This window comes from Bufo bufo, chromosome 6 (genome assembly GCF_905171765.1).
Source record: "Bufo bufo chromosome 6, aBufBuf1.1, whole genome shotgun sequence".
NCBI classification, from domain to species: domain Eukaryota; kingdom Metazoa; phylum Chordata; class Amphibia; order Anura; family Bufonidae; genus Bufo; species Bufo bufo.
Genome location: NC_053394.1, coordinates 74,372,651 through 74,397,697, shown reverse-complemented (window position 1 = coordinate 74,397,697; position 25,047 = coordinate 74,372,651). Strand labels below are relative to the sequence as shown.

General features: G+C 47.9%; 1 protein-coding gene across 2 annotated transcripts in view; it reads right to left on the bottom strand.

Annotated features, from left to right (window-relative positions):
• HERC4 (HECT and RLD domain containing E3 ubiquitin protein ligase 4) overlaps positions 1-25,047 on the bottom strand; it is a 94,810-nt gene that overhangs the window by 48,664 nt on the left and 21,099 nt on the right. For both annotated transcript variants that reach the window (XM_040439069.1, XM_040439070.1), the window contains exons 4-11: positions 23,630-23,706; positions 16,388-16,609; positions 15,842-15,933; positions 8,219-8,349; positions 6,124-6,284; positions 5,946-6,022; positions 4,517-4,641; positions 3,105-3,164 (exon numbers count right to left, since the gene is read on the bottom strand). In XM_040439069.1, the coding sequence (XP_040295003.1) occupies positions 3,105-3,164; positions 4,517-4,641; positions 5,946-6,022; positions 6,124-6,284; positions 8,219-8,349; positions 15,842-15,933; positions 16,388-16,609; positions 23,630-23,706 (945 nt within the window). The remainder of the gene's footprint in view (positions 1-3,104; positions 3,165-4,516; positions 4,642-5,945; positions 6,023-6,123; positions 6,285-8,218; positions 8,350-15,841; positions 15,934-16,387; positions 16,610-23,629; positions 23,707-25,047) is intronic.

Genomic DNA, 25,047 nt, shown 5'->3' with positions numbered 1-25,047 from the left:
TCCGCCCTATAAGACGCAATGTCAGTCTGTCTTATGGGGCGAATCCCAATAAGTACTTTTATTATGGAAGCATTCATTAGCACAGGAGGACCAGGAATCAGTGAATGCAGCACTCCCTGAGCTCTGTACTCACCGTTTCCTGGTCTTCCTCGGCCGCTCGCAATGTGAGGACGTCCGCACTCTGTGACCTCGGATCACAGCACGGCAGGAAGAAAAAGAGAGCTGAATGATAGGAGGCACCCAGAGCAGGAGACGCAAGTTGATTTTTATTTTTTTTTATCTGATCTGAACATGGGGATCATTCACATGGAGGTCTGATCTGTGGTCTGACTGGGGGACTTATTAATATGTAGGTCTGATACTCCTCTAAAACCTAGGTGTGTCTTATGGGCAGGTGTCTCTTATAGGGCAAAACATACAGTGTATATCGCTTCCCAGAAAAGGTGGCGAAGACAACGGGCTGGGCCGAGTTACCAGAGTTTTTCAGCCATAACAATGCTTTTTGTGAGTCTGTTTCTCAAGAAACTGTAGAATATGTATGCCATTACTTTCTTGCTTTTTACAAGATGGCGGTCGCTTATTTAACAGAGTGGCATGCATGTGCCACCATCACACAGAGTGAAGCTTCCTTATTCCTAACTATGATGTGCGTGTAAAAAAAGAGACAGGCGCAGTAAGATCAGGAGAACGCCAGCGCATCGGCCTACAATTACTCTATGAAATTTAGATCTGGAAGAGCGTCCTCTCTCCTCCCCCAGGTTATGTCTTATGAATATAATGTATGAAGTATGGACACTTTTTGCACAGCACTAGGCACTTTATGTGGAATAACATGGGCACTAAAGGATATCCTGGATTATCACAGAATCATGGGAACTATTGTTTGGCACAGACGTGATTTATGAAGTTTGTGTGATTATGTATCAGCACATGCACTTTATTGATGTTTAATGATGGATCTAATTAATTATGTCACATGTGACGTGGTCGCTATAAAATGCTGCGCTGAACTTAGATTCATTGTACTTGAGAAAGATCCTGGAGAGGATTAAACGTTGTACAGACATAGGTAAATAAAAAACCACTATTTTTCACCTAAGTACCTGGAGTTACGCAAAGTTTACTTTTTTCTTTTGTTTATGTAGTGTCCTTTTTTTCCTCATTTGTTGGAAAATCTCCCAACATATACATTAATAGGAAGAGGTGATGGATGCATAGCAGTGCCATCATGACTGAAAAGATACCATTAATGCCTATACGCTATAAATGCATCTGGTAAATGGACCAGTGAAGAAAAGCCATACCAGATGAGATCTTCTATCCCTCTGCTTGTTCACATCATCTTATTGGTGGCCAAGAGAAGTTTATTACCTCACCGGCTGAAAGCAAGCACGCAGGTCAAAGTATGCTTAGATATGGACCTCTTGGAGGCTGAGCACAAAAAAGAAACACTCAAAAAGTGGGTCTCTTTCATGCGCGCCTTTCTTATACTGAGCTAAATGAAGTGGTGTCTCCTTTCCATTACACAGCTTGGTATATCACCTCCGAGATATCGGGTTCACTAGCTGGTGATGTATAATGTGTTTTGACACCTACTAGGAAAGCGTTACGTTGTATATTGCCCCTGGAGAGTAGACGGTAAGCTCTCTATGAGAAAAAAGGATGGGTGGGGAGGGGAGTTAGGGACTTGCTTTTTAGGTTATTCTTCTACTTTACTACTTAAGTAAAATGTATCTTTTGTATTTTGCTGTTAAAAAGATCAAATAAAACAATAAAAAAAAAAATGAAAACCTCATGGGAGGTATGCATTAAACAGATGCCATACGGTGGAAGCCCTCGTTCCATAGGTTACTATGTAAAAAAAAAAAAATATATATATATATATATATATATATATATATATATATATATATATATATATAAACCCTTTGGAATGATATGGATTTCTGCACAAATTGGTACGCCCTATTTCCACTATTTCCAGAGTCCTTAAGGGAAATAGGCAGATTGCGGCGCCGCAGGTGTTAATGGTAACGGGATGCCGGCTGAAATCATTCAGCCGGCATCCTGTCACGCCGCCAGGGGGGGTCATGTGACCCCCCCCCCCTCCTATCGGCGATCGCCGCAAACCGCAGGGGATCAGAAACTTTAGTGTCCCTCAAACATAGATTTTACACCCCCCCTGCACCCCTGCATGATTTTTTGCCGGCGGGTGGTGCAGGGGGGAGTTGTGGGCGGTGGGGGCGGTGCGGGAGGCGGGATCGCGATCCCCCGCCTGCCTCCCCTTGAAAATTTGTTGGTGTAGAGTGGGTATTCCAGGGTGTCAGCACATTGCTGACACCCTGGTATAAACGGCTGACATCGGTGATGCGATGCAGGACTTTTGTCTCCGCTCCAAAATCATCTTCTGAGCGGAAACCTAACGGACCCCATTATAGTCTATGGGGGTCTATGAGGTCCGTAGGCTCCGTTCGGCTCAGTTATGAGCCAAATCCGTTCTTTCCGTTTTCCTGCTCCTATAACGGAGCAGGAGAACGGAAAGGCTGAACGCTGATGTGAACATAGCCTAAGTTGTTGGATGACATTTCAGTTTGCAACACTGACAGTGAAACGTAGTATCCAGCCAGAAGTAGAGTACCTGCCGTCAACACAAAGCCAGTTCTTTATCAAATAAATCTATTGTATAAATAATCCTCCATGTGTAGCCAAGTGTAGGTGTGCCCCACTACTTTTCTATTTCACATTTACCTTTTGGGTGGATCTTTTTTGTAGGTGCACCCATTCCATACTTTGATTAGTAGGTGAACCATCTCTATTAACAATTTGCACAAAGCCAGTTCTGCCTTGATTATAACGGTCTGACACATTATGAAGGACGCACTGTTTGGAACCCTATTACAAGGTTGTATCTGTGAAGAGCAGTCCCCAATAGACTGTTCTATGTGAAATGAATGGACTGTCACTTTACAGTTTCTGAATGCACTAATATTCAGCAAAGCACCTCCAAAGAGGTACAAGCGAGTCTACCACTGCGGCCATAAAAAAGACACTTCACAGGATATAGATATGAATAACAGGAAAAATCATTTGGGCACAAAACTCACCTGGTAGAGAGAAAACTTCCATTTATACAAGCAGCCGATGAGAATACTTTGTCAATTTCACTATTAAAGCAAAAAGCAAAGAAATTATCATTCAGGGTTCACGCCTTGTGCTATCCTGCATAATTGATGCACATTGGAAAATCCATGTCATAGGATAGATGGATAGCTAGAGAGATGGATAGAGAGATCGACAGAGAGATCGCTAGAGAGATGGACAAAGAGAGATAGAGATTATATAGACAGAATGAATAGATAGATGCAGTTGTTTAGAACTGCAAAACAACCACACAGGTACAGACACAGAAAATGGCTGCATGCCCTATCACAGGGGTGGCCAACCTTACAGTAACAAATAGCCAAAAAAAAACAAAAAAAACGTATGACTGTCAGGAGCCACAAGCTATACATTTACACACAAGTCACCATATTTTTCGCCCTACAAGATGCACCTAGGTTTTAACAAAGAAAAGTAAGAGAAAAATAAAGTATTTTTCATCTGATCTAAGGTTTGATAAAAAATATTTTTTTCTCTGATTTTTCATTAGCAGAGAAAAAAAAAGAAAAAATATATTTTTCATCAGACCTCAGATCAGACTCCTAAATTAGATCCCCAATCTTCATCTGATCTAAAATAAGATCCTCAAACCTCATCAGACCTCCAAATCATACCCCCAATGCTCAGATCAGACAACACAAATCAGACTCCCAGTGTCAGACCCTCAGTGCTCAGATCTTCCTCCCCCGTGCTCAGATCTTCCTCCCCCGTGCTCAGATCTTCCTCCCCCGTGCTCAGATCTTCCTCCCCCGTGCTCAGATCTTCCTCCCCCGTGCTCAGATCTTCCTCCCCCATTGCTCAGATCAGACCCCCATTGCTCAGATCAGACCCCCATTGCTCAGATCAGACCCCCATTGCTCAGATCAGACCCCCATTGCTCAGATCAGACCCCCAGTTCTATAATTTAAAAAAACCTCTTCCCTCTCCTGATCAGGCACTGGGCTGCTGCTACTTTGCAGGTCTGACACGCTTTCCACTGTGACCTGAAGAGCACAACGTCGGGTCCTAGACCGTGTCTCCGCGTACTAGGTTCTCACACTGTGTGCATCAGGACGTAGTGGAGAGTGAGCTGGAGCTACAAAGTAGGAACAGTGCCCGATCAAGAAAAGAAATCTGAGTATGGGGTGGAGAGTGAGCCGTCTGACTGCTTCCTGGCTCTACAGCTAGAGCCGCACTTGAATAAGCAAAGAGCCGCATGCGGCACAAGAGCCACAGGTTGGCCACCCCTGCCCTATCATTTTAGTATGTTGCTGTGATAATTTGTGTGTGTAAATCAGCATGATGATTGGACCAACGAATCAAAAATTGTAATATAAGTCATGCAACAAATGTAGGATGAATGAGTTGATTCACTTACTTTACTATATCTAATGGAAGTCTTCCTGATGTGAAATTCTGCCATCTTTGAATAAGCTCCTCATTTATGGTCCATATTGGTGTGGAATGGTTACACTTCCGGAAGTCATCTGGTGGAAGGCAGTTCTAGAAAAAGGAAACGTATTTAATGTTACAACTTCTGGGGTCCACATTCTAACTATAAGGGTCCGAAGGGTAGTACACTTGATCTTATGGATCAGTAATAAATGCTGTTCTTGTGACAGCATGTTTGAGAGGTTTTCCTATATTTGAAGACGATAACTGAAAAATGTGGCTGCGATACCAAGTGGTTTATTGGAATAAAACCACTTGAAGATATAAAACATAAAAGAACATTTAATGACACCAATCTTAAAGTGGTTTTATGGGATTCTTATACTGATGACCTATCCTCAAGGTAGGTCACCAATATCAGATCTGCTACGTCCGACAACTGGGACCCCCGATGATCAGCTGTTTTAGGAGACTGTGATGCTCCGCTGAGCATCTCAGCCTGCTCGAAGCTTACCAAGCATAGCATCATCCATCAGATAGTGGCTGTGCTTGGTATTAAAGCTCAGTCTATTCACGTGACTGATAAACATGACTTCACTGGCCTAGGAAGAAATCGTGGCACTCATCGAAGCACCGCAGCCTCTTCAAACAGCTGACTGGTGAAGGTCCAGGGAGCTTTACCCCTACAGATCTGATACTGATGACCTATCCTGAAGATAGACCATCAATACCAGAATCTCGGAAAACCTCTTTAATTAGAAATCTCACTGGAGAACAAAGGGCCAAAATTATTAAGAGGAAGCATAGAAGTCAGGTGTAATGTGTGCCAGCTTTCTGGCACAGACATTATTAAAAAAGTGTTGGGCCACGGATGAAAGTAGTAAGGATGACCGAAAAGTCAGGTGAAAGTCACGAATGTTTGGTGCAAAGTGAGACTTGTTCCATTACATACATTCCTCCCTATAGAAGCTGCGCGTTTTAGCACTTCACAAATGTTGTAAAACACAGATATTTTAGAGAAAGTAGAGAATAAGAACATAGGGGCACATTTATTAAGAACAGCGTTTTAGAAGCCGGTCTTAATAAAGCCTGATCGCTGGCGGTGGATCCACTGGAGTTTTGAAGAGGCGCTGGCCTCTCCATAACTTCGGCACATCCTCCGCCAGTTCTAAAATGTACGAAAGCTTCCTTGCCGTCTTACATTTAGACCATTTTCTACGCCTAAAACAGGCGTAGAAAATGGTGAATGAGATGGGCTTGCCGGCCCATCCCCCTAATTTTAGAACTGGCGTGCGCGGGGAAAAGTCGCAGATAGCGGCACAACTAACCATTGTACCATCTCTGTGCCTGAAATATGCCTAATTAAATGCGCATTGTAGCTTAGCAAATGACCCCTACAGGGTGTTTCTTGTTACCTGTACATGAAAGTAATGTGAAAAGCTTTGGTCTCCACCAGAAAAAATTTTCTTCACACAGTAGCACCCATCTATACCTAGAATTAAATTAATGTGTGGTTATGAATACTGTACTACATCCAAACTGAGAAATACAAGAGCGGCAATACCCACAGTGTAGAACCAAAAACCCACTTACTGACAGGATGCTGGGAGAAATCACTGTGGGATATCCAGTTTCCTTTCACAGTAAAAGGACTTTTTCTGTTACATGTTGACCCAGTTCCTAGTTGTCCATTGCCTCCAAGTCCAAAGGAATAGATACGACCAGATGAAGGAACAAAGGCCAGAGTGTGCTGTCTATGAACAGACACAAATATAAGAGAAAACACTGTCACCATTTATGAGTCCAACACCAGAAATGTATTACAAAGGTAATCCACATATGAACGTATCCATGAGACTAATCGTGAATACTGTGCCAAAAACGTAAGTGAGTCACTTGTTCTAAGTTAAGTAAAGACCCCCATACACTAATGATCCGCACCTATAATTCAAACGCTTGTATCGGTTCAGAACGGATCCGTTTGCATTATTCTTTAAAAAAAAAAGTCTAAGTCAAAACGGATCCGACCTGACTTACATTGAAAGTCAATGGGGGACGGATCCGTTTTCAATTGCACCATATTGTGTCAGTGAAAACGGATCCGTCCCCATTGACTTACATTGTAAGTCAGGTCGGATCCGTTTGGCTCCGTTTCATCAGTGAGCAGTGTTTTGGTGTCCGCATCCAGAGCGGAATGGAGGCGGAACGGATCCAAACTGTTGCATTCTGAGCGGATCCTTATCCATTCAGAATGCATTGGGGCTGAACTGATCCGTTTTGAACCATTTGCGAGATCCCTGAAACGGATCTCACAAACGGAATTCAAAACGCCAGTGTGAAGAGTTCATGGACACTACTTATCAGAGAGCCATACCACACGGATCCAGAACATGGCATTAATGATTTTAATGGAACCATATATTAGTATGTGAACTTCAAACTATACATCAATCGAGGCATGCTCAGTTGGATGCCACATACTAGTAAGGGTTCTCCCTTAAAAGCACTGATTTAAAAACATTGCTCAGGAATACACTGGACATGGAGAGACGCAAATACACGAAGGACATTACACTTGATGAGGCAACAGACAGATGCACACCAAGGACACTTATGCACTGGTCCCATAATCAAAATAGGACCCATGCAATACTTGACAGGGATTATATGGAGAAATCTGCTAATTTTCCAACAAATGTGCATTAGTCTCCCCCCTGCACTTGATGTCAGATCAGCCAGGAAAGAATGACTGGACAACACCTTTATAAAGGAGCTGTTGCCTCTCCTGACATGCCTGTTTTGGCAACTACCAGTTGGGTGTGTGTCCCTGCACCGTCTTCCACAAGTAGCCCTGACTGGATAATGTGAGACTGAGCAGGGACACCCCACCCAAGTGGGAACACTCGTCTGGACTGTTATTGCAGATGTTAATTTTAATAAGGACATAATAATAAAGATTTTTGTTGGGGGGGGAAGGGGGGGGGGGGATATATTTTATTTAAAATGGGGTAGGAGGAAGATATAATAATCATACTGACCTCACCGATCCCCCACCACTGCAGGGACTGAGGCAGAGGTGGGACAGCAACAATGAGGAATGGTGAGGTGAGCATTGATCCTTTGTTATTTTAACTAAGGGTCCATTCACACGTCCGTAGTGTATTGCGGATCCGCAATGCACCCAGCAGGCACCCCCCATAGAACTGCCTATTCTTGTCCGCAAGAATAGGACATGTTCTATTTTTTGCGGAGCCGCGGCCTGGAAGTTCGGGGCCAAAGACCGGAAGTTCGGGGCTGCGGCACGGAAATGCGGATGCGGACAGCACACTGTGTGCTGTCTGCATCTTTTCTGTCCCCATAGAGAATGAATGGGTCCGCACCCATTCCGCAAAATTGCAGAACCGATGCGGACCTATTTCCGGACGTGTGAATGGAGCCTTACCCGGACGCTGATTTTATTTAAAATTATTTCACCAGAAAACCCTTTTAAAGCTTACATAAAGGATTTATGTCATAAGAAAACACATCCCCTATCAACAAGTGTCTGATCGGTGCGAGTCTGACCACTGAGGCCCCCGCTGATGGTAACTTTACATTAATCTGGTTATTGCACCTAACGCAGAAAGAAAAGGATAAACCTTGTCCAAATGTGTCAGCTGCAGAATAACCTAACGGGAGCGAAATTTACCGTCCACAAGCGATCTGTGTGACAATGTTCCCCATGAGTTCAAACACTTTCCTAGGGTTGATCTCATTGTTTGTAGAATTATGACCAAGCTGTCCATATCCTCCAGCTCCAAAAGTAAAAACTCCTCCTTCCTAAAGAAACCAGAGAGCAAAATTATGAGTGAAATCTGAAATCAGTCTCAACTTATCGCATTGGGTTTTGCATTGCTGTAGCAATTACAGGAGACCTCCTTATTAGAGTCCTATCCTTTGATGATATTCTGTCTTATAGCAATCAACAGGAGAGTAGCTATAGGGGAAGCGGCTGCTTTGGGGCCCGAACTCAGAAGGGGTCCATGCAGGAGCAGGACTAAAAAAAAAAGGAGATTTTTGTATAACTTACAAGTAAAATCTCTTAGGGCTCTTTCACACCTGCGTTGTTGTGTTCCGGCATAGAGTTCCGTCGTCGGGGCTCTATGCCGGAAGAATCCTGATCAGGATTATCCTAATGCATTCTGAATGGAGAGAAATCCGTTCAGGATGCATCAGGATGTCTTCAGTTCCGGAACGGAACGTTTTTTGGCCGGAGAAAATACTGCAGCATGCTGCGCTTTTTGCTCCGGCCAAAAATCCGGAACACTTGCCGCAAGGCCGGATCCGGAATTAATGCCCATTGAAAGGCATTGATCCGGATCCGGCCTTAAGCTAAACGTCGTTTCGGCGCATTGCCGCATCCGACATTTAGCTTTTTCAGAGTGGTTACCATGGCTGCCGGGACGCTAAAGTCCTGGCAGCCATAGTAAAGTGTAGTGGGGAGCGGGGAGCAGTGTACTTACCGTCCGTGCGGCTCCCCGGGCGCTCCAGAGTGACGTCAGGGCGCCCCAAGCTCATGGATCATGTGATCACATGGATCACGTCATCCATGCGCATGGGGCGCTCTGACGTCATTCTGGAGCGCCCGGGGAGCCGCACGGACTGTAAGTATACTGCTCCCCCGCTCCCCACTACTACTATGGCAACCAGGACTTTAATAGCGTCTTGGGTGCCATAGTAACACTGAACGCATTTGGAAGACGGTTCCGTCTTCAAATGCTTTCAGTACACTTGCGTTTTTCCGGATCCGGAGTGTAATTCCGGCAAGTGGAGTACACGCCGGATCCGGACAACGCAAGTGTGAAAGAGGCCTTACTCGCTCTTCCTTGGGGGACACAGAAGACCTTGGTATAGCTCAGCTCCCTAGGAGGCGTGACACTAAGTGAAAACTGTTAAGCCCCTCCTCCAGCAGCTATACCCTCAGCCTGGAGAGAGAGACTGCCAGTTGCGTGTCCAAGTAGTGAGAAAGGTAACGACCAACAATGGATTCAACAAGTCAACTACCCAACGGGGCAACCAAGACCATAATCGTGTAGAAAACAATCAATGAAGGGCGGGTGCTGTGTCCCCCAAGGAAGAGCAAGAAAGATTTTACTGGTAAGTTATAAAAAAAAATCTCCTTTTCTCGCCCATATTCCTTGGGGGACACAGAAGACCTTGGGACGTCCGAGAGCAGTCCAAGAGGGGAGGGACTACAGCTCAAGGCGAAGCCACCGTAGGTATCAAGGAACCGCCGCCTGCAAGACCAGGCGGCCCAAGGCAGCGTCCGCCGATGCATGAGTATGCACCCTGTAGAACTTGGTAAAGGTGTGCAAGGAGGACCAAGTGTCCGCCTTGCACAATTATTCAGTCGAAGCCCGATGCCCCTGGCCCCAGGAGGCACCTACCGCTCTGGTGGAATGAGCAGTGACGCCGAAAGGCGGGACCCTGCCCTTAGCGCGGTAAGCCTCAGCAATGGCCAATTTGACGAAGCGGGTGATAGCCACTTTGGAGGCCGCCAACCCCTTGCGCGAACCCTCCGGAACCACAAAAAGAGAGTCCGTGCGCCGAAAGGAGCCGGTGACCTCCAAGTATATCTTCAAGGCCCTGACAACGTCCAGACGATGCAGGCCCCGTTCCCTGGGGTGGAAAGGGGAGGGACACAAGGAGGGAAGGACGATGTCCTCATTGATATGAAAGGCGGAGACCACCTTTGGAAGGAAGGGACGGGACGAAGAACAGCCTTATCCTGGTGAAAAGACCAGAAAAGGCTCAGAACAAGAAAGGGCCACTAACTCAGACATGGGATGGCCACAAGAAACACGACCTTACAGGACAGAAGGCGTAGGGAGACCTCCCGCAACGGCTCGAAGAGGGCAGCCTGAAGCGCCCAGAGCACCACATTCAGGTCCCAGGGCGGAACTGGGAAGCGGTACGGAGGAACCGAGTGAGCCACCCCTTGTAGGAATGTCTTGACAGGCCCTAGAGGGGCCAGGGAACGCTGGAAGAGGATAGACAGCACCGACACCTGACCCCTCAGAGAACTGAGGCCCAGTCCCAGGTCCAGACCAGACTGGAGGAACGACAGAGCCATGGGAAGAGAAAAGCGGAGAGAGAGAACGCCCCGAGTCTCACAGAATCCCAGGTAAGACCTCCAAGTCCGATAATAGATCCTGGATGAGGCAGGCTTCCCGGATCATGGTGCGGACCACGTCCGCGGAAAAACCCTGTCGCGTGAACATGGCGGTCTCAATAGCCACGCCGTCAAACGTAGAGACCTTAAATGCTGGTGGAAGATCGGTCCCTGAGAGAGAAGATCTTCCCTGAGAGGCAGTGGCCACGGCGCGTCTCCCAGGAGTAGCATCAGGTCGGCGTACCAAGCCCGGCGAGGCCAATCTGGAGCGACCAGGATCGTGGGACTGCCCTCTGCCGCGATCTTCCGAAGAACCCGGGGTAGGAGGGGAATGGGCGGAAAGACATACAGAAGGAAAAAAAAATGGTGCCACGGAGGAACGAGGGCGTCGATGCTGTACGCCCTCGGGTCCCTTGCCCTGGCCAGGTAGGTGGGAAGCTTGTGATTAAACCTGGAGGCCATGAGGTCCACATCCGGGGGCGACCCCAACGAAGACAAATGACCTCTAACACGGCCGGGTGTAGAGGCCACTCGCCCGGGTCGATGGTGGTCCGGCTGAGGAAGTCCGCCATCCGGTTTGCCACCCCTGGAATATAAAATCGCTGATAAGGCCGGAACGTGAGCTTTCGCCCAGAGGAGAATGAGGGCAACCTCTCGCATCGCCGCGAGTGCCCCCCTGGCGTTTACGTACGCCACGGCCGTGGCATTGTCCGATTGGACCCGGACGGGATGACCCTCTAGCAGGGGAGTCCAGTGTCGGAGGGACAGGAGGATCGCCCTCAATTCCAGGACGTTGATCGGAAGTTTGGACTCCGATAGAGACCAAGTGCCCCGGACGGACCGGGAGGGCCCCCCCCAAGCCACATCAGAGGGAGATGCCCAGAACAGAAGCAAACCACAGCTAGAAGAAGAAGCATGTAAGGCAGAATGCCGCCCTAACCATTCCAACCGAAAAGAAGGAGAGGGTGACAGGACAGCCGGAGACAGAGCTGGACAGCTCAACTGGTGGATCACACGATACTCCGTGCGTCGCTTGGCATACCGCCTCGCAGAAGGTGAACCATGAAGAACCCCAGTTGGAGGTCCCTGGAAGGACCAAGGAATATGGTGGATACTGACACAAGTAGAAGCGCAATGCCCCCCGGACCAGGGAACATGATTGCTTAGCCCGGTTCAGCAGAATTACCTCTTCGAGAAGAGCGGAAGCATACGGCCAGCATCTATCCCAAGAGAAAGGCTGAAGGAAGAGGGGCATGTGGATGGTCAGCCCCGCAAGCAGCGAGGGTGCCAACCCCCTATGGGAGGAGGAAGCGCAGACGGCCGTACACTTAACAGTGTGCGCATGAAGTTACACATATAGGGCAATCAACAAGATGAAGGGGTCACCACAGAGCCCCGCAGTGCCTGGAGAAGTGCAATATGCCAGCCGGAGGGAGCCATGCACAAGACAAGTACAGAATGCACATAAACGCAAACAGCCCACAAGGGGGATATGCGCATGGCAACCACTGCGTTCGGGAAGAGCGGAACAGCCCGCCTAAGGGAGGGGGGGGGGGGCCCAAGGCCGGTACATTCCGCAAGAAGCACTGCACAGTGTGAAGGCCATATGTCCGGCCAGTACTGCAACCAGAAGAGCCATATTCCGTCCAGAAGAGGCCATGCACATGGCCGCACAGAATCCAGTAGGAGCGCAGGAAGCCCACCCAGGGAAGGGAAACACACACACAGGTAGCCTCGCAGCAAGCGAGAGTGCAACCATCCAACAAGGGAGGGGTCAAGCCCGCGACAAGCACAGAACCTGTGAGAGTGCCACTGCTCGGCCAATGAAGAGGGACAGGCACGTGGCCAGCACTTGCGTGAGAGTGCGAAATGCCGCCTAAGAAAAAGGCATGTACAAGGTCAGCATGGTATACCATGAGCGAGCAATATTCTGCCTATGCAAAGGGGAGGCAGTCCTGTACATGGTCAGCACCGCATCCAGTAAGAGTGTAAGCATTCCGCCTAAGGAAGGGGGTCATACACATGACGGCAGCAAATCCAGTGAGTGCAGTATTCCGCCTATAGAAGGGGTCATGCACAAGGTCGGTAGCGAATCCGGTAAGAGTGCATAATTCCGCCTATGGAAGGGGGTTATGCACATGGCTAGTACCACAGCCAGGAAGAGTGCAGTCTTCCACCTATAGAAGGAGGTCATGCACATGGCCAGTACCGCAGCCAGGGAGAGTGCAGTATTCCGCCTATAGAAAGGGGGTCATGTACATGGCCAGTACCGCAGCCAGGAAGAGTGCAGTATTCCGCCTATGGAAAGAAGTCATGCACGTGGTCAGCACCGTATCCAGTGAGAGTGCAGTATTCCACCTGTGGAAAGGGGGGGGGGGGGGGGGGGGGGTCATGCACACGGCCAGCACCATATCCAGTGAAGTGCAGAATTTCGCCTATGGAAAGGGGACATGGACACGGCCGACAACGTACTGAGGGAGGGCGCAATATTCCGCCTATGGACGGGGGGAGTGTCATGCACCTGGCCAGCAGCGCAACCGGTGAGCGCGACATGCCGCCTAAGGAAGGGGGGTCACGCACATGGCCAGATCAGAAAACGAGAGCAGCCTGGTGACAGCTCTGCACCGTGGGAGGCTACGCCAGATTCCAGCGCAGCACAACAACAACAACAAAAAAAAATATTATTACACAAATTATTATTTTTTTTTTAATTTTTTTTTAAAACACAGCCTCTGAGGGAGGGGCCACAAAAAAACGTCCAGGAGGAAAAGAAACCAGACTTCAGAAGCCTCCTCCATATTGGTGCCCGCTTCCTGGGGTGGCTGGCACCAAGGGGTTAACCTACAGGCCCGGGGGCGGAGTAGCAAACACACGGGGGAGGAGGAACCTCCCGGCGGGAAGATTTCGCGCCTGGCAGAGTCCGTTTCCCCCCCCCCCCCCAACTAGGGGCTGGAATTGCCTGGGCCTAACTTTGCGGCGCCCGGCCAACCGGCATGTACCGGCGGTCGCACGGAGCGGCGCGCAGAAAAGCGCCCGCTGCATATGCCGGCCGCGGGTGCCCACCCCGGGGGCCGGGAAAAACCCATCGCTGATCGGAGGCAGAGGCCTTGTCCTATGACCGGGCGGCGGAATAGCCGCCCGTGCAGCCTCGGAGATAAGGGGCTACTGGCCCAGATACAGCGAAGGAGCGCCAGCATTGTAAACATAGCGGCAAGTGCCGCTGCTGAGGAGCGGACATAGCCCGCACCGCATCCTCATGTGACCCGGACTTCGGCAGGTGGAGTGGGCAGGGTGAGGTAGATGACTCTGTGCCTAAAACGCTGCCGGTGGAGTGGTCAGGTTACCGCTGCTGGTCCCGGCATGGGGAAAGTAGGGCCCAGAGGGAGGGGGGAGAGAAGATCACAGCCCCCGCGACACCCCGGAGCCAGCCTAGGTTCAGCAGGGAAAGGCAGTATAGGAGACGGGGAGGGGAGCCTGCCCACCAACCACAACCCATGGCATGGTGCCCCAGAGAGGAGTCCCACAAGCGTATGCAGCTAGTCACGCAGGAGACCGGGAGGGGGGCGTTGGGCTGGAGCAGCCATCTTTCTCACCCTCCGCCGTCTTTACCCTCGGTCCGTTCCAGCAGGGTCGCCCCTTCAGCTACTGGCACTGTAGTGGCAGGACGCTGGAAGAGGGACTTGGCGTGCGGGCGACCCTTATGCTGGCGGGATGCAGGGGAGCTAGGCTGCCCTGGTCCACCTTGTTTTCTGTGGGGGAGGCAGCAGTGCGGGTGACCGGCACTGGCGCAACTCGACCCCGGGAGAGCAGAGAGTTCCAGGCGTCTCTGGTATCCCTAAAGAAACAAAAATTAAAATTAAAAGGAAAAAATAACAAGGAGAAACAGCCCTGCAGAGCAGGGAGTGTCTTGCCTCCTTGGACACTAAGCAAAAACTGGCAGTCTCTCTCTCCAGGCTGAGGGTATAGCTGTGGAGGAGGGGCTTAACAGTCTTCACTTAGTGTCTCGCCTCCTAGGGAGCTGAGCTATACCCAAGGTCTTCTGTGTCCCCAAAGGAATATGGGCGAGAAATTTTATTCAAAAATTCGCTGTGGGGCCAAGTCAATTCTAGCTACGCCAATCAAAGTAAGAGAAATATACTGCAGTGTTACTTAAAGAGGACCTGTCGCCACTGCTGTTTTAATATCCACATACATTCCCCATGTAATAGCAATTCTGGACCATCTATTCTTATGTCTCTATGTTGTGCCATTCCTTTAGTATCTGCACTAGAAGTTATGAATGAATTGCTAGCAGTCTGCAGTAAGGGTACAGAGGGGCGGTAACCAGTTGGGGGGGTGAACCTGCACAGTGACACTAGCAGCACCGACTGGATAGAGTCAGACTGTGCCTTTACTGCTAGCAATTCATTCATAACTTCTAGTAGGAATAATACAGGAAAGGCACAACATAGAGCCATAAGAATAGATGCTCCGGAATTGTTATTACATGGGGAATGTATGTAGCTATTAAAACAGGCATGTCGGGAGCGGGGACAGGTCCTCTTTAACCTACACAGTCACATTAAAATTGGAAAATCCAAAAATGTCACTTTTTTATTGTAGATTTTTAATATATGTCTGAAGTAAATTTTGTTGGCGCACAACTCAGGTGACATAATTGCATTTAACTCCTTAGTGACATAATTAATTTTAGCTTTAAGGACTAGTAACATGTTCCCCCTTTGTGTTCCAGCAGTCATAACTTTTTCATTTATTTCTCCACTGACTATAAAAGGAATCTGGCGGGGATCCAGACGCTTTCCAGCAAAATGCCTTGTTTTGGCCAGGGAAAAACCGCTACATGCAACGTTTTTTTGTCCATCCAAAACCTGACACTTATGCTGGAAAGCACCTATAGCCCACTATAGTCAATGGGGTCTGGTGGTGAATAGCAGTATCCAGTGAATTCCGGCTGGCTGTTCTTTACCTGAAAAGCCTGCCGGATACGTTTACCGGAGATGTGAACGTAGCCTAAGAAATGATACCAAGCTTGACATTTGTCACCCATTCTCCAAACCCCTTTAATTCTCTTGGGACGCTGATGTGACTGCCTTCTGTCATGACTAAAAGTTTTGAAGTGCAACTCTGACAGAGACTCTTCATCTTTGTAAGCTTCTTCACCTTGGTCAGTGCAGCGGTATGATCTTCACCACAGCAGATGTGTACAATTTTCTGACTGCGCAATGATTTGAGAAGGCATGGACAATATCTGTCTGTAGGTAAAGAGAATAATAGATGAGTGACCAGATCATTGACTGCACATTACTGTATAACGGGAGAGACTCATCAAAATGCACCACAATCTTAGCTTGATTTGCACCAAAAGGCTGGCATGCATGCCTTCCACCCCATTTATGAAGTCACCCTTTCTCTGACTCATTTGACAAGGGGATGGTCCATCGGGAAAGGGATGTGGACAATGTGCAGCAATATATGCCAAAAAAATGAACCAAGAATTTGCCTCACGATTCTGGTGAAAAGTAAGCCAACTACAGGGTGATGTAAACGTAGCCTAGACAGTCTAAATGTGTACCAGATTTATCATCCAGCATGAGCCACTGTAAAAACGTTGACTGTCTAGTCTAAGTTTACACTGTCTAAAAATTAGACATGATTAGTAATAGCAATGTTATTAGCCCTACATTATGTATAAAATATCTTTCTTACCCCTGTCATCATTGAGACCAAGCTGTCCAAATTTATTCCGTCCCCAACCAAAAACGGCTCCTGACGGCGTCAGAGCAAAACTATGTGCCCCCCCAGCAGCAATCTGATGAAAGGGGATCCCAGATAAGGACTTCAGGGGCCTGGGTGTTGTCTCCTTCTTGAGCTCACAGCCCAATCCAAGCTGGCCATATCTGTTGTCTCCCCAAACAAAAATTTCACTTCCTGCGGAATAAAAATGGAAATTACAAATGAAAAAAGATATAATGTCACATTTTCTTTCAGTTAAAGGGTTTCTGTCACCCCACAAAACTCTTTTTTTTTTTTTTGGATAGTTATATTCCTTATAGCGCGATATAGGAGAATATAATAGTCTTACTTACTTTCATGCGGCCGATTCTTTAGAAAACGAAGTTTTATAATATGTAAATCAGGGCTCTACCAGCAAGTAGGGCGTCTACTTGCTGGTAGCCGCAGCAGAAATCCGCCCCCTCGCCGTGCCGATTGACAGGGCCAGCCGTGATCTCCTCCTCCGGCCGGCCCTGTCAGTATTTCAAAAATCGCGCGCCTCTGGTCATTCGGCGCAGGCGCTCTGAGATGAGGAGGCTCGTCTCCTCAGCACTCCCTCAGTGCGCCTGCGCCGATGACGTCTTCTCTTTCGGTGATGTCATCGGCGCAGGCGCACTGAGGGAGTTCTGAGGAGACGAGCCTCCTCATCTCAGAGCGCCTGCGCCGAATGACCAGAGGCGCGCGATTTTTAAAATACTGACAGGGCCGGCCGGAGGAGGAGATCACAACTGGCCCTGTCAATCAACACGGCGAGGGGGCGGTTTTCTGCTGCGGCTACCAGCAAGTAGACGCCCTACTTGATGGTAGAGCCCTGATTTACATATTATAAAACTTCGTTTTCTAAAGAATCGGCCGCATGAAAGTAAGACTATTATATTCTCCTATATCGCGCTATGAGGAATCTAACTATCCAAAAAAAAAAAAAAAAAAAGAGTTTTGTGGGGTGACAGAAACCCTTTAACTGCAGAGAGACTATGGAGGTCATTTATTAAGACCGGCGTTTTAGACCTATATCTGGCGGTGGATCTGCCAAAGTTATGAAGAGGTGCCAGCGCCAGTCAATGTAACACAGCTTCCTAACTAATAGACATATTTCAGGATAATAAATGACCCCCTCTCTGCTTAGGAATACCTCTGCACATATGCACTGTTAGCTGATATGGAGGTAATAGGAAGCCAGCATGTCCAGCCCAAGATCCATACATTACATAAGACACCCTACTGATTAGGATGCAGTGTAACGTTTCATTGCTCAGTCTTAAGAACTGATCACCGGAGAATCTCCCCCCTCGACTAGCGGTGGGGGGTCACTATTAGAATCAATATGGTCCTTCACAGACTGGGAGGACAGGCTACAGGATCTTTAAAACTATACAAAGTCCTCAGATAATAAATACACTAATCAGCCTGGTATTGTGTAGATACCCAGCATGCCAGAAATCCGCTCCGACCTGTCAAGGCATGGACTTCACAAGACCTCCACAGGTGTTCTGTGCTATTTGGCGCCTAGACAGCAGCAGGTTGTTTTAAAGGGGTTTTCAAAATAAATTTTTTTCTCAAAATAGAGCCAGAAATGGTTAAAAATACAATTTCTCTTCCGTTCATTGGGGGACACAGGTTTGACCATGGGTATAGCTGTTACCACTAGGAGGCGGACACTAAGCACAAAAGTGTGAGCTCCTCCCTTCAGCTATACTCTTCCTACAGGGACTAAGCTAAATCAGTTAGTATAAAAGCAGTAGGAGAAGCAAGAAAAAGCAGGAAAACCAAACAAGGTACAAACCCAAAACCATGCAGGCCGCAAAGAGGCCCGTAAAAAGAGAACGGGTGGGAGCTGTGTCCCCCAATGAACGGAAGAGAAACAGATTTTTACGGTAAAATCTAGTTGTTTTCTCATCCGTATCATTGAGGGACACAGGCTTGACCATGGGATGTTACAGAGCAGTCCCCAAGAGTGGGCATAACAAGAAACCCTCCTGCCCATCAGAGAACCGCCTTCTGCAAAACTCTACGCCCCAGAGAAGTGTCAGAAGACGCAAAAGGTGTGTACTTTGTAAAACTTGGAAAAAGTGTGCAAAGACGACCAGGTAGCCGCTTTGCATACCTGAAGGTCCGAAGCCCCGTGATGCACTGCCCAAGAGGCCCCCATCGAATGAGCAGTCACCCAAAAGGGTGGGGCCCGGTCCTTGACACGGTACGCTTCCACAATGGGCAAACAAATCCATCGGGAAATGGAAGCCTTCGACGCCGCCAGCCCCCGTCTCGGCCCCTCTGGAATCACGAACAGGGAATCCGTCCCCCGGAAAGAGGACGTCTGGGACAGATTGAATTTGGTACGAGCCGTTCAAGTCTGAATGTGGAGCGACTGCTCCAGAGGATGAGACGGGTCCAGACTGTGGCAATGTGAACATTGAGGTGGTGTTTCCCCAGGTTCCAGTCCGGGACTTAGGCCATGCTCATGTCCAGGGATCCTATTTAATCCTGCTACTGGATCTTGGGTGTGTCTCACTCTGGAGAGTGTGCAGACAGAGGCCTGGTGAGGCTCTGTCAGTGTGGTCTCAGCTAGGCAAGGCTGAGGGGCCACGAGGCTAGGCAATAGCCTGGACTTTGGGGGACTTGCACACAGAAGGCTGGAGTGGCTCCGTGTGGTCTGAGCCGGGAGGGCTGAAAGACCACTATCCCACAAGAGACCCTGGTGTGGGAGCAGCCTGGAGGTTGGGCTGGGAAAGCCGCATCTCATCACGGGTGTGAACTGTGGTACGCTTTAGGTGAGTCAGGGAAACCTATGTGTTTAGATAGGGCCCAGACGGGCAAGGTATTTTATTTTGGCTTTGTGTGTTTTTCTTTATGCCGTGTGCCACAATAAAGCACAGTTTGGCCCCTAAATCCTGGTGTCTGTGAAGAAGTGTGTGATTGCAACCACCGGAAAAGAGCTAATCCCCCACAAGACAAAATGAAGGGAGAATAATCTCCTCATTTAGGGTACTTTCACACTAGCGTTTTTCTTTTCCGGCGCTGAGTTCCGTCCTAGGGGCTCAAATCCGGAAAAGAACTGATGAGTTTTATCCTTATACATTCTGAATGGAGAGTAATCCGTTCAGGATGCATCAGGATATCTTCAGTTCAGTCTTTTTGACTGATCAGGCTTTTCAGAAAACCGTAGCATGTTGTATTTTTACCTCCGGCCAAAAATCCGGAACACTTTGAGTGAACGCCGGATCCGGCCTTTTTCCCCATTCACTTGCATTAACGCCGTGTGTTCCGTCAAACCAGATCCGGCTTTTGCATGTTAAACCCGAAAAATTAGAAAAAAAAAGTTAGTCCATAAATGGCGGATCTGTTTTTTCCAATGCATTTTTTCATTGTGATCAAAATCCTGATCAGGATTCATATGTAATCCGTTTTCACACGTTTTTCCGGATCCGGCAGGCAGTTCCGGTGACGGAATTGAACGCCGGATTCAAACAACGCTAGTGTGAAAGTAACCTTAGATAGAATGCTGACACCACCTTTGGAAGGGAAGGATTAAACAGGGCAAAAGACCACTTTATCCTGATTGAGGATGAGGAAAGGCAACTAGCATGAAAGAGCCGCGAGTTCCAACACCCTACGGATGGAAGCGATTGCCAACAAAAATGCCACCTTTCACGACAGGAAGCGAAGCGACACCTGCTGCAAAGGCTCAAATGGTGAAGACTGGAAAGTGTTGAGCACCAGATTAAGATCCCAAGGATTCAACGGAGGACAAAAAGGGGGCGCGGCATGCACCACCCCCTGCAGAAAGGTTCGAACCGTCGAAAGCGAAGCCAAATTCCGCTGGAAAAGAACGGAGAGGGCAGAAACTTGCCCTTTGAGGGAGATGAGAGCCAGCCCCAAGTCCATGCCCGACTGCAGGAAGGACAAAAGTCGCGGCAAAGAGAACCAAACAGGAGACAGCTGATGCCGCTCGCACCAACTAAAGTAGGACTTCAAGGTCCGGTGGTAGATTCAGGAAGACGACAGCTTTCTGGCACGAATCATGGTCTGGACCACGGCATCTGAGAAACCCCGAGCCTTTAGTACGGTGGCTTCAACAGCCATGCCGTTAAATGTAGCGACCCTAAATTCGGATGGAAGATCAGTCCTTGCGACAAGAGGTCTTCCCGAAGAGGAAGACACTAGAGTTTGTCGGCGAGAAGGGTGACCAGATACACATGCCACACTCAGCGTGGCCAATCGGGGGCCACGAGAATGAGGGGCAGTCCTCCGGATCTGATCTTCCGGAGGAGACATGGAATGAGAGGAAGAGGCGGGAACACGTAAGGAAACGTGGACCGAATCCACGGAATCACCAGCGCGTCGCACGCCAGGGCCATGGGATCCCTTGACCGTGCAACAAAGTCCTCGACCTTGTTGTTGAAGCGGGAGGCCATGAGATCGACATCCGGCCGACCCCATCGCTCACAGATGGTTCGAAAGACCTGCAGGTGAAGAGCCCATTCCCCGGGATCGAGACGCTCCTGGCTGAGGAGTCGGGACGTCGGGGATGTGCACTGCCGACAGCGCCGGAACATGGTTCTCCGCCAAGCTGAGAATCATAGCTGTCTCCACCATGGCTGCCGAGCTCCGCCCTGGTGATTGAGGTGCGCCACCGCCGTAGAGTTGGCGGACTGAACCCGAACTGGACATCGCCTGAGCTGGTCGGTCCAATACCGTAGAGATAGACTAATCGCCCTAAACTCCAGAACGTTGATTGGGAGGGAGTGTTCCTCGCGTGACCACGTTCCTCCTTGGGGAGGGACGCTACACTGGAAACAGAGGGGACTTGCAGTGACGGCCATAGTGATCCGAACACTGGAAGTATAGAGGTTTTTTTAGGAACCTTTGGTCCTCCTTTGCTTCTGGAGAACAGGAAAGAGCAGCTGGCTTGGGTGACCCCCGATCTCCCGTCTCCTGGGTGGGATTGCAGGCAGCTTTTAGAACTGCCTGAACTCCCGCAAGAAAAAAGAAGAAAAAAAAAAACTGATTAAGCTTAGTCCCTGTAGGAAGGGAATAGCTGAAGGGAGGAACTCACACCTTTGTGCTTAGTGTCCGCATCATATACCCATGGTCAAGCCTGTGTCCCCCAATGATACGATTGAAAAATTTCTTCTTTTTTTTTTCTGTTCCATCATAGAATCAGAAAATCTAAAATAACAAAGTGTTGACTTTTCCCAATAATGGACACCAACAGTGCCTGACGGACCCCGTTGACTTAAGACGATTATGTAGTGGCTCAATGTTGATGAACTTTCCTTAGGATAGGCCATCAATATCAGATCAGTGGAGATCAGACTTGTGGTACCCTGGGCGATCAATTGCTTGAATTGATAGTTAGTGAGCCCTGCTTCCTCTTCAAAATTACTATGTGCCATTTAAAGGAATGGGACAAGCAGTTGAAATTATACTGCACCTCTGCCACAAAAGAGAGGGTGCACAGGTAAGAGGAAGCAGATCTCACATGAGAGACGCTGCCCCTTTAAACAGCTGATTGGCAGGGGTGCAGGGAGAAAGACCCCCGCCGACCTATAAGACAGGCCATCAATAAATAAACCAATGCACAACCCCTTTAAAATGCGTCTGTCGGGCTTCCACCATGATGTCCGTCAGTTCTATAGGAATTTCCATAATTTCTGACATGGGACTACAGCCTTATTTAACCAGAGATAATTGCAGCAAAGCTCTCGCTGTGAATGTCATCTTGATAACACAGAGAGAAAGTAGTGAGAAATCTAAAATTTAAGATGGTGTCTGATCAGAGGGAGTTGGGAAGCTGAATTGCAGGGAAGCAAGTACAATATACACAAAGAAGTGTAAAATGTGACAGAACATCACATGGTGGGTGATACGATGGAAAGCTGAGCATCCACCAGAAGTCTTCTTTGAGACTAAGATTCTACCTGTCTAAGGCACAAGAAATCTTGATAATCAGACATTCAAGGCCATGTACACCTTTGGGGGCAATTTTTTTTTATTATTATTGCCTTGTACTCATTTTGAGCTAAAAATATTTTTTTAAGTCTGCCTTTATTAGAAAAATGGCGTCCGTTTTTCTGTACATAGCTGACATGCTCTAGTAGCAGCCTGTGGATTTTCTGTCTTTTCCGTCAGACCAGGAGCTGACGGGCTCATTATCTCAGCTCTCTGACATTATAAACACTCATTATAGCTTAGCTCTTATCTTACTGATAGCAATGTGGCTTAAATAAGTGTTTATGACATTTTAGTAATTTAGAGATAAGGTTTATTAGATGACAAAGTGAAAGTACCAGTCACACAGCTAGAAAAACAGTTAAAGGGAGTCTGTCATTAAAGTTTCACCTTTTTAACCCTTCCCATAGCTTTCTAGCAGCCTTACAGTTAATAAAAACTTTACCTTTATGAGCAATCCTGGACTTATAAAACCGGCAAAAAACTTAGTAGCATATGGAAATGAGGGCTCGCAAGTGCCCAGGGGCAGCGTTACCCTCGTAGGTGCCCAGCTAGCTCAGCCTTATTGTCGCTTCCCCCGCCCATTCTTTCCCTCTGACCGCCGATCTACTTACTTCTTGTTTCGCCGAGATCCCGCGCCTGCGCACTCAGTCAGTCGGGCCGACGCATGCGCACTGCGATGCCCATTCCTTGAACGGCATCACAGTAATTAATGCCCATGCGCATAGGAATGGGCATCGCAGTGCGCATGTGCCGGCCGACGGACTGAGTGCACAGGCGCGGGTTCTCGGCGAAACAAGTAAGTAGTGGGCGGTCAGAGGGAAAGGATGGGCGGTCAGAGGGAAAGATGGGCGGGGGAAGTGACGATAAGGCTGAGCTAGCTGGGCACCTACGAGGGTAACGCCGCCCCTGGGCACTTGCGATCCCTCATTTGCATATGCTACTAAGTTTTTTTTTGCCGGTTTTATAAGTCCAGGATTGCTCATAAAGGTAATGTTTTTATTAACTGTAAGGCTGCTAGAAAGCTATGGGAAGGGTTAAAAAGGTGAAACTTTGATGACCGACTCCCTTTAACCCTTTGTGACAGAACAGCTCAACATTTTTAATAAAGGCCTATAAAAAAAGCCAAAAATTTGTAACATGCAATCATTAAAAAACTGCCTCCGAAGGTGTAAATAGCCTTTAAATTCATAGCACAATAAACTAGTAGTACTATAAACACATTACCTCTGGAGAGAGAGATTGAGTGCTTTTGACCACAGGCTACCTGTACAATCTGCACATCAGATAAACTCTTTATATTTCTAGGGGGAAAAAAAACAAATAAAATGTTTAGAACATGGAATAAAGCAGATGCGTTGTCATACGATTATGGTGTCAGGTACATCTCAAGCTAAGCATGTGTAGAAGCAGTGCAGTTTCTAGGTAAAATTTCTCTCAGGGCGAGTGTTAAAAAAAATAAAAAACCCCACCCCAAAACTGCTCGATAAAATCATATCAGAAGAGTACTTGCAACAGTCTCACTAATTATATATATATATATATATATATATATATATATATATATATATATATATATATATATATATACATACACACAGTACAGACCAAAAGTTTGGACACACCTTCTCATTCAAAGAGTTTTCTTTATTTTCATGACTATGAAGGCATCAAAACTATGAATTAACACATGTGGAATTATAAACATAACAAACAAGTGTGAAACAACTGAAAATATGTCATATTCTAGGTTCTTCAAAGTAGCCACCTTTTGCTTTGATTACTGCTTTGCACACTCTTGGCATTCTCTTGATGAGCTTCAAGAGGTAGTCCCCTGAAATGGTTTTCACTTCAGAGGTGTGCCCTGTCAGGTTTAATAAGTGGGATTTCTTGCCTTATAAATGGGGTTGGGACCATCAGTTGCGTTGAGGAGAAGTCAGGTGGATACACAGCTAATAGTCCTACTGAATAGACTGTTAGCTGCTTTTTTCTTGCCATAATACAAATTCTAACAGTCTATTCAGTAGGAATATCAGCTGTGTATTCACCTGACTTCTCCTCAACGCAACTGATGGTCCCAACCCCATTTAGAAGGCAAGAAATTCCACTTATTAAAAATCCCACATTTTTTATAAACTTATACTTACCTCCTCCAGGATGCGATGCAGGCCTCTTCCGGCCTGTGTCCCTCGCTGGCTCAGGCGGCGCGATGACGTCATCGCACCGCGACCGGCCTCTAATAGGCTGCCGGCCTAGTGCTGGCAGCCTACCAGAGGAACAGGGAGGGGACACATCTCTCCCTGCTCTTCCGCATTACAGACATTTGTATCGCCGTCCTGAGGACGGCGATACAGATGAGATGACTGGAGATGAGTGAGCGCTTCCACAATGGAAGCGCAGCGCTCATCTCCTGCTGTGCCCTGCCGGCGTCCCCCTTCTGACAGCGCCCCGGGCGGCTGCCCGGCCCGTCCCAAGAAACGGCCCTTTGTAGAAGACTCACCAACATGGGTGAACAAGGCCAGAGCTGCATTCACAATTCTGCAAACTTCAGAGATGAAAGTTGGCCTCAATATCTGCACAAAGCTAGATCTAAACTTGCATTTTAGCAAGAGAACATTTTACAGTGTTCTTTGTACAGTCACCTG